Source organism: Pogoniulus pusillus, chromosome 36 (genome assembly GCF_015220805.1).
Source record: "Pogoniulus pusillus isolate bPogPus1 chromosome 36, bPogPus1.pri, whole genome shotgun sequence".
NCBI classification, from domain to species: Eukaryota; Metazoa; Chordata; class Aves; order Piciformes; family Lybiidae; genus Pogoniulus; species Pogoniulus pusillus.
The window spans coordinates 502,650-511,850 of record NC_087299.1 but is presented as its reverse complement, the minus strand read 5'-3'; the positions used below and the strand labels follow the sequence as shown (position 1 = coordinate 511,850).

The 9,201-nt window shown below is 57.9% G+C and overlaps 1 protein-coding gene across 1 annotated transcript in view; it reads right to left on the bottom strand.

Annotated features, from left to right (window-relative positions):
* Positions 1 to 444: 444 nt before the first annotated feature.
* The window catches only part of EPHA8 (EPH receptor A8), a 55,844-nt gene continuing 47,087 nt past the window's right edge, over positions 445 to 9,201 (bottom strand). The window contains exons 10-17 of the mRNA XM_064171835.1: positions 8,690 to 8,815; positions 7,792 to 7,977; positions 7,154 to 7,215; positions 6,124 to 6,333; positions 3,615 to 3,764; positions 2,931 to 3,121; positions 1,962 to 2,117; positions 445 to 750 (exon numbers count right to left, since the gene is read on the bottom strand). Coding sequence (XP_064027905.1) covers positions 636 to 750; positions 1,962 to 2,117; positions 2,931 to 3,121; positions 3,615 to 3,764; positions 6,124 to 6,333; positions 7,154 to 7,215; positions 7,792 to 7,977; positions 8,690 to 8,815 — 1,196 coding nt within the window. The 3' untranslated portion in view covers positions 445 to 635. The remainder of the gene's footprint in view (positions 751 to 1,961; positions 2,118 to 2,930; positions 3,122 to 3,614; positions 3,765 to 6,123; positions 6,334 to 7,153; positions 7,216 to 7,791; positions 7,978 to 8,689; positions 8,816 to 9,201) is intronic.

The following is a 9,201-nucleotide window of genomic DNA, read 5'->3' as shown; positions in this document are numbered from 1 at the left end:
CCAGCTGTTCCTGGCACTGCCACTTTGTACTCCATCCTCTGCCCTCCTGGGCTTGCAGAGTTGGATCATGAACTCACCTGCAGGCTGGTGCAGTTCAGGAGGTCCAGGCTAGAGTGCAGTGGAAGTGGAAGGTAGTGGAAACAGGATTGTCTCTGCTGTGTGGCAGCCTGTGGAGCCCTTCTCAGTTCAGAAGTCGACCAAAGTCCCCAGCTGCCTCCTCCAAAGGAGCTGTGTGCCATGGCAAGCCCAGTGCCACTGCTCCTGGTATTGCTGTTGTGTCTGGTTCCCCTCCATCTGCAGATGCAGCTAGGGCCATCCTGCTGTGTGAAGGGATTACCACCTGTCCTGCACAGCCGTGTGGTGACCCTCAGTCCCACAGGGACACAGTTGAGGATGGAGAGAGGCATGACATGCCCCTGGCCTACTTGGAAGGCTGCTCCCCCCTTCAGGTGGGGGAAGGAGGCAGTAGGACCATCAAAGTATCTGCAAAGCTGTTTCCACTGACACTGAAATCAAAAGAAGCTCTAAGGGCTCCAAGTCCTGACCTGGTGCCCCTTTTCCTGCTCACCACCCTGCTGCCCCTTTGCCAGGGTAAGTGTTGAGGAAGGTCCAATGTAGGTCTGCAGTGCTGGTGATCAGAGATGCCTCCTGGGGCCGTTTGTGTTCAGCAGCTGAGATCTCATGGCCTGGATGCTGCTCAGGATCTTTTTCTGGTGGCCCATCATGGTGATGCCCAGACTCCGAACGTCCCTGAGGAGCAAAGACACTGTCAGAGCCCCTGGCCCCAGAGACATCCTTCTCTGTGCCACGTGCACAGCCCCAAGGGCCAGCCCAGGGCCAGGCTTGGCTCTTCTTTCCTGTCCATCAACACAAGGCTGTTGCTGCTGAGCGTTCACAGTCATCCTCCTAGAGACAGGGGCTGCCACCTCTTTGGGCATGTCTTGCAGTCATGGCTGCTGTGACAGCCCTGGGGAGAGCAGGAGCAGGAGGGGTTCACTGCTGACAGGCGAGGAGGTGACAAGATCAGTGTTCTGCAATTGGATTCAGTTCTCACGAGGTGCCCCCAGATAACCCAGCCAGAGAGCAGGGTGGATGAGAAGCTCTCCCCACCCAAACGCTTCCCTGATGTGCATGAGAATCAAGGCTCACGATCAGCAAAGACCCCAGGAGCAGCCTCTGATCAATGCACTGTGTCTCTCCAGCTTCCTTTCCTCTGGCTCCCTCTCCACCTACCACACCCGGGCCAGGGCTCGCTCTGTCACTTCCTCCCAAGTCACAGCAGCCACTGCCTGGCAACTCCATTCCTTCTGGCAGAGAACAAACCTCCTCAGAGGCAGCAGAGCTTCTTGCCAGCCCTGACACTGCTGCTAACACTGAGGGATGGGCAATGCAAGCCCAGGGCAGGGGCAGGCAGAGCTGGTGTCTTTTCTGGTACCACATGGAGCATCAACCACCTTGAAGACGCCCTGAGAGGTGGCAGAGCAAGCTCCTTACAGCAGGAGGAGGACGGGTGGTGGGACACATTCCTTAGCTCTCTTTACTCAACCCAAACCGGGCCCCTTGGCTATGACTTGCCCCTGCCTAGCTGCACTGAGCAGGGAGCCACTGCTGTGCTCTGGGGCTGAAGAAGCTCTGCAGTGCCTCCAGCTCCATTTGTTTCCCATTGACCCCAGAGAAGCTGCACAGCGTGGCACAGCCACACTCTGGTCCAGACATGCCTTCCGCAGGGAAAACAAAGGTGCAAGGAGGCAGCAATCTCATCTCTGCCTCTCCCTACAGCTTCCACACCTTCCCCCAGCAGTCAGCACAGCCTTGGACATCATTCCAGGGCTCAACAGAATTTCTTTAGAGGTACACCCCTGATACCAGGTACCAGCTAGGCTAAGCAAGCCCAGGCAGGTTGGGAGCTAGTGTGACGGTGCAGGGGCCCCCAGCTGGAGCTGTTGTGCCCTGGTACTCACTCAATGTTCATGCGCATCACCATGCCCAGGGAGGAGTACCCTGCCATGGCAAAGTTGTCTCGGTAGTGCCCCAGCCGGATGGAGTCCAGCCAGTCCTCCACTGTCAGGCAGCTGCCCAGGTCGAGGAGACCCCTGTCAAAGGGTGTTTGGGTGAACCTGGGGGCAGGACAGAAGGGGTTAGAACCAGGGGTCCCAGGTTCTAGCCAGGCTGTAAGGTCCACCTCAAAGAGGCTGTGGCCCTTCAGGCAAGGGCAGGACAGTGAGAGCCCTTCAGGCTGGTAAAGGCAGGCAGTTCACTGGCACTGCTGCAGACACTTGATCAGACCCTGGTGTGGGGATGCCAATGTGGGAGCAAAGCAGTAAAGTGAAGGATGGCTCCCACTGCTCACCACAACTTCTGCCCATTGGCACTTTGCATGTCTGTGTCATAGAATCATAGAACGAATCACAGAATAGGAGGAGTTGGAAGGGACCTCTGGAGATCGTTCAGGCCAACCCCAGGGCAGGTCACACAGGAACACATCCAGGTGAGTCTTAAAAGTCTCCAGGGAAGGAGACTCCACAGTGTCTTTGGGCAGCCTGCTCCAGGGCTCTGGCAACCTCACACCAAAGAAGGTTCTCCTCATGTTGAGGTGGAGGCTTCTGGGTTCCACTTTGTGTCCATTGCCCCTTGTCCTCTCACCTGGCACCACTGAACAGAGCCTGGTCCCTTCTTCTTGACACCCACCCTGCAGCTATTTGCAAACGCTGCTCAGGTCCCCTCTCAGCCTTCTCCAGCCTAACCAGCCCCAGGGCTTCCAGCCTTTTCCCATCACACAGATGTTCCAGTCCCTTCAGCATCCCTGTGGCCTCCACTGGACTCTCTCCAGTAGGTCCCTGTCACAGGGGAAGCCACTGCTGCAGGACCTGGGCAGAAATACCCCTTCTCTGCTGTGCCCAGCAGCAGCTGGCAGCCCTGCCTGCGCTCACCGGTTGATGGTGCCGCTGCACTTGAGGCTGTCGGGGCTGCGGATCAGCTTGTCCAGGATGCCAACGATCTGGGCGAAGCGTGGCCGCTCGCTGCGCTCCTTCTGCCAGCAGTCCAGCATCAGCTGGTGCAGGGCCGTGGGGCAGCCCATGGGCGCAGGCAGGCGGTAGCCTTCCTCCACCGAGTTAATGACCTGGGAGGAAGCCACACGCCCAGGTAGAGCCGCAGGCACACCCCATGCCCAGCGCTCACACCCTGCTACCAGGCTGGGGCACACGAGGAGGGTCCCTGGTGCTTGAACTGCTGGGGCCAACAGGTGGGGAAGAAGGAGATGGACACCAGGAGAAAGAGGCTGTGTGGAGGAGACAGTGAAAGCCACTGTGTCCATGCTGCCAAAGCCACTGCCTGTAATCACAAAGCCACTAGGAGAAAGGAGACTGCCAGAGGGCACACAGCCAGGCACTGCCAGGACCTCGGTGCCGCAGAGGAACAGCTGCGCCCTGCGCCGGTGGGTGACGCGCTGATGTCCCCGCGGCGGGGACGAGCACACAGGCCCCGCGGGGATGTGAGGAGAGGCAAGGGCTGCTATTTGGGTCCCCTTTCCTCGCTCCTCCCGCCCCCGCTAGGCTGTCTTGGGCGAAAGCAAGAGGGGCCAGAGCCGGCCCACGCCGCCCGTGCCCACTCACGTCGCGGTTGGTCATGTTCCAGTACGGGCGCTCGCCGTACGCCAGCACCTCCCACATGACGATGCCGTAGCTCCAGACGTCGCTGGCCGAGGAGAACTTGCGGTAGGCGATGGCCTCGGGAGCTGTCCAGCGGATGGGGATCTTCCCCCCCTGAAACAGAGAGCAGCAGCGAGGCTCAGGGCAGGCAGGGCTCACCTACCCCCACCGCCCCGCAGCCAGGGCAGCAGGTCAGGCAAATGAGGGCAGCAGGTCAGACGAGAGGTGCGCTGGGATGGCATCCCCTGGAAATGGCTGAGGAGGCAACCCAGAGAGGTCCTTGAAAGGTGACCTCAAGGCATTTCCAGCAGAGCAAGGAGAAAGCTGTGCTGGTTTGCAAGGTCTCCGTGCGTGGGCCTGGCCCTCATTGTTCAGGAGAAAGGAATCAAAGTGAAGTGAGGCTGGGGGCTACCAGAGCAGAAAAGCATGGAGCTGAGCCTGGGTGCAGGCAGAGTCCCTTACAGCCCCCAGGGCCCTTTCTGCCAGCAGCTCTCCAGCCACACTGCCCCAAGCCTGCAGCGTTGCTTGGGGTTGCTGTGGCTCAAGTGCAGGACCTGGCACTTGGCCTTGTTGTAGCTCACCCCATTGACACTTGCCCATGGATCCAGTCTCTCCAAGCCCCTCTGCAGAGCCTCCCTACCCTCACAGTGATCAACACTGGCACCTAACTTGGTGTCATTTGTGAACTTACTGATGACACACTCTGTGTCTTCTTCAAGGTCATCAATAAAGATGTCAATCAGAACTGATGCTCAGATTCCTCAGCTGCAGCTCCAGAGTGGCCTCCATGTGTTTAAAGGTCACTTGGATGTGGTGCTTGGGGATATGGTTTAGGGGTGAACCTTGTAGAGCAGGGCTCTTGGTTGGACTCGGTGATCCCAAGGGCCCTTTCCAACCTGAATGTTTCTGTGAGTCCATCAGGAACTGTCCACCCACCACAGTTTCTACTCAGAGGTGTGCCTGGAGAGCACACCAGTTTCTTTCAGAGAAGAGCAAACAGAGCACACTCCCTCAGTGGGTTCCATTTAGCCTGAGTGGCTCACAGTGGGGGAGCAACTTGGGCTCCAGAGCTGTCAGGTTGACCAGAAAACCCTTAAAATGTCTTCAAAGACAGAAGTGCCTCACATGGGAACAAAATCACCTTGCAGCCAATGCCAGTTCCCACCCTTTCCACAGCCACGTGGGAAATCTGGGCAGAAGAGATGTCCCACCCTGACCCCTGGCAAGGGCTCTGGGGCAGCTGAATCACAGAATGCATCAGGTGGGAAGGGATCCTCAAAGATCCTCCTGTCCAAGCCCCCTGCAGTCAGCAGGGATATCTTCAAATACATCAAACTGCTCAGGGCCACACCATGACCTTGGATGTCTCCAGGGATGGAGCCTCCACCACCAACCTGGGCAATCTGTTCCACTATTTTACCACCCTCATTGTGAAGAACTTCCTTCTGATGTCCAGCCTAAATCTACCCTGCTCCAGAGCTGGACACAGCCCTGCAGCTGAGGTCTCACAGAGCAGAGCAGAGCAGAGCAGAGCAGAGCAGAGCAGAGGGGCAGGATCCCTTCCCTCCATCTCTGGCCCAGGCTGCCATTGGCCTTTGTGTTAGTTTGAAGCAGGCTAGAATGTTTTGGTGAGACAAAAACTAGATGATAGGCTGTGAAATGGAAACAGTGGTTGTGTCTCCTTCCCTCACAGTCTCACTGAGAGCTATGGGAACAAGAAGGGTAAACATTAGATAACTTTTGCCATTTTCTCTCTCTGCCTTTGGCTTCAGACCGAGCCGCATCTCCTTAACCTCGCTGCCACTAACCTTGCTTCTTAACCTCTTGGCTGCACCTCTTTTCTTCCTGAGAACTGGGGTTAGGTTGAGAGGGGTAGGGGGAAGGTGCAGGGGTGGTTGACAGCCCCTCCTGGGGACTCAGGTCTCTGGGAGGGAGTTGTGCTTCTGTATTACTTTTACCTTGTATATTTCTGTCTATAACTCTGTATACTATAAATAGCTGCTTGTATATTGTGCTGCTGTAAATAAAAGCTCCATTTATATTCCCAGAGCCTGGCTGAGTGAGCTGGGGTTCTTTCTAAAAAGTGTGTGTGGGGGGGGGCGGGATGGAAGCCAAACCACCACAGCCTTCCATGCTTCCAGTGCCCACTGCTGGCTCATGTGCAGCTTTTCCTCCACCAGCATCCCTAAGTCCTTTTCTGCAGGGCTGCTCTGGGTCTCATGAAGCTACACAGTCTAGAGAAGGGCTCCAGCAGGGACATGGGAAAGTCCTGTGCAGTGAGCCACACACCCTCCCCAGGGCTGTTGGCTGGGGAGGTTTGAAAAGCTCCTGCTCTCCCACCCAGCTGCTGCACACTTCTGGCAGGTAGCTGAGTGGAGGACACTGCACCGAGCTCCAGGAGCAGCCTAGGCTCTAGCTTTTGGCCCCAATCTCCCTGGCTGCCCTGCCTGGCCTGGCTTGGACAGTCACACACCGTGGTGGTGTAGGCGGCGTCGGGGTCGTCCTCCAGGACGCGGGAGAGGCCGAAGTCGGACACCTTGCACACCAGGTTGCTGTTCACCAGGATGTTGCGCGCGGCCAGGTCCCGGTGCACGTAGCCCAGGTCAGACAGGTAGCGCATGCCCGCGCCGATGCCCCGCAGCATGCCCACCAGCTGGATGATGGTGAACTGCCCGTCGTGCTTCTGCAAAGGAAACCACCCTCAGGTCATCTGTGGCCTTCACAGAGTGTCAGAGGTTGGAAGGGACCCCCAGAGATCACCCAGTCCAGCCCTGCTGCCAGAGCAGGGTCACCCAGGGCAGGTCACACAGGAACCCAGGTGGGTTTGGAAAGTCTCCAGAGAAGGAGGCTCCACAACCTCTCTGGGCAGCCTGCTCCAGGGCTCCAGCACCCTCACACCAAAGTGTCTCCTCATGTTGAGGCAGGACCTCCAGATTGTGCCTTTTGTCCCTTGTCCTATCAGTGGGCACCACCAAAAAGAGCCTGGCACCCTCCTCCTGACACCTACCCCTCAGATATTTGTCGACATTGACCAGATCCCCTCTCAGCCTTCTCCTCTCCAGACTAAACAGCTCCAGGGCTCTCAGTCTTCCTTGCCAGCAGAGATGCTCCAGCAGCTCTCTGGTGGACTCTCCCTAACGGATCCCTGTCTCTCTTGAATTGGGATGCCTTCGTTAAACTAACCCTTTGGTACTTCTCAGCTAAAGCTTAGTGTCTGCTCTAACCCCAGCACCCCTCTCTTGCCCCTCCAGCTCAGCTCCTGTCCCCCCCAGTGCCTCTGACACACTGCCCAGGCTGGTGTACCTGCCTTGGCAGTGCTGCTGTGGGGATGCAGCAGTGATACCCTGGAGCCCAGGCCTGCTGAAGAGGTGAGGGCCCAGAGCAAGGTGCTCTGGCACAGGGGGCACAGTGGCTGTGATGCTGAGGAGCAGGAATCTGCCTCTCCTGCAGTCCCTCAGCCCAGGGCAATGTGCAGGCAGTAAGGACCCAGGGGAGCTCCTCACCCTGAGGAAGGTGTCCAGTGAGCCGTTCTCCATGTACTCAGTGACAATCATCACCAGTTTGCCTGCAGGAGACAAGGGAGGTCAAGTCAGCAGAGAAGTCACCTTCCTCTGGGAAGCCCAGTGCCAGGCTTTTACTGGGAGAGATGTCAGTCTAGGCCTGTCACTCCCTGCAGCCACACAGGGCAGCCTCAGCCCAGCTGTGCAGGACATGATGGTGGGGCTGTGGCAAGAGCCCCCACACTTAGCCTCTCTCCAGGGACTGTGGATGTGGCTGGGTCAGCTCCTCGGCCTGGGGAAATTTGCATCCATTAGCTAACACTTTGCATCAGAAAGTGCCTCTTGGAAGGGAGACCCCAAATCAGGACTCAAAACAGGCAGCCTTTAAATAAACCCTAGCAGTCAGGACATCTCCTGCACCAATGCCCCCCACCTGAGCATCGTGGAGCAAGGTGGCAACTGCTGCTTGGAAAGGCAAGGAAGGCAAGGGAGTGGCCTTGAGGGGCTCTGGGGATATGGACAGATGGCAAGGAAGCAGCTGAAGGATGGAGTGCACCCAAAATCATTCCTGAGCCCCATCACCCTGGGTGCCCAGAGAGAGATGCATCCCAGCTCTGCCCCACCTCCCACCAGCCACATACTCCTGGTCACCACCCCCTCCAGGTGGATGACGTTGGGGTGGTCGAACTGTGCCATGATGCTGGCCTCGCTCAGGAAGTCTCTCCTCTGCTTCTCCGTGTAGCCAGACTTCAGCGCCTTGATGGCCACGGGCAGCTCCCTCTTCCCTGGCAGCTTCAGGCGGCCGTAGCACACCTCTCCAGACTCCCCTGCAAGGCAAGGTGAGGGCATGGGGGGCCCTCAGCTTCTTGCACCGAGCTACCAGCACCAGGGGGCACCCAGCACACTCCCAGCAGGCTCCAGCCCCTCAAGGCTGCTGGGCTCTTTGTCCATCATAGTCCAGCTCCAGCTTCCAGTGCCACCCCTGGGAACTGGGCAGAACTGTTGGCAGCCACCTCTCTCTGGTGCCTTTTGCTGAAGGCCAAGGGCCAAGGGCAGAGACTGCTGTGGCACTTAGTAGCTTTTAATGAACATCTGGGAGTCTCCTGGAGCAGGGATGGATCCCAGCCAGGCTCCTTGATGCTGCTCTGGACGAAGCCCCTGGGGTGTTGCTGGTGAAGCTCTGTCTCTGCCTTTGCCCTGTGCTTCCCTGCAAGCCTTTTGCTCTGCACATTCTCCATGTGCTTGCAATTTCATCTGCGTCTTCTCACCCCAGATGCTCGCTCCAAGGCTGAAGGCAGGGTGGCAGTGCTGGAGCACCCACGCAGGACAGGCTGAGCCATCTGCCATGTCAGCCTGAGCCGTGGGTGCCTCGCCAGATGAACAGCACCCAGGCTGCCTCCAAAGGATTTGTCATGCACTAAAGAACCCCAGGAGCTCGATCTCAGAAGCCCTGGCTGAGCCAGTGCTGCACAGCCTGCTGCGGTCCCAGCCTGGGGAGTGCTGTGAGCAGAGGTGGCACAGCCTGGCCCAGGGACTCACCAGAGCCAATGACCTTCTCGATCTTGATCCGGGAGGCCTCAATTTCACGAGTGAACTCATGCACAGCGTGGCAGGGATCCTCGTACGTGTGGGGGTCCACGTAGAACTTGGACTCAGGGAACTTCACTGCCGAGTTTCAAAGGGGAGAGAGAAGATGGGCTCCTCCAGACAGCCCTGCTGAGCAGGAGGGACACCCAGCAGCAGATGGGCAGGGGCAAGACTTTTTGGGTTGACATGCTGAGGAGCCACAGAGGTTGCAGCCCCCAGGAAATCTAAGTCATGCTTTGGCATAGCTGTGTCTGTCCTTGTAGCAGTCCAGGACCTGGCTGCTCAGGTCTTCATCTGATCATCTCCCCTGTGCCCCCACCTCTCACCTGTGGTGAATTTTCCACCCTTCTCACCTGCTGCTGTCTAGGATGAGCCTGCCACAGTCCCAGCTCATGCTGAGCAACCCTCTAACCTCATTACCAGAGTGCTCCTGGGATCAGAGCCCCTGCTCAGCTCTCCTAAAC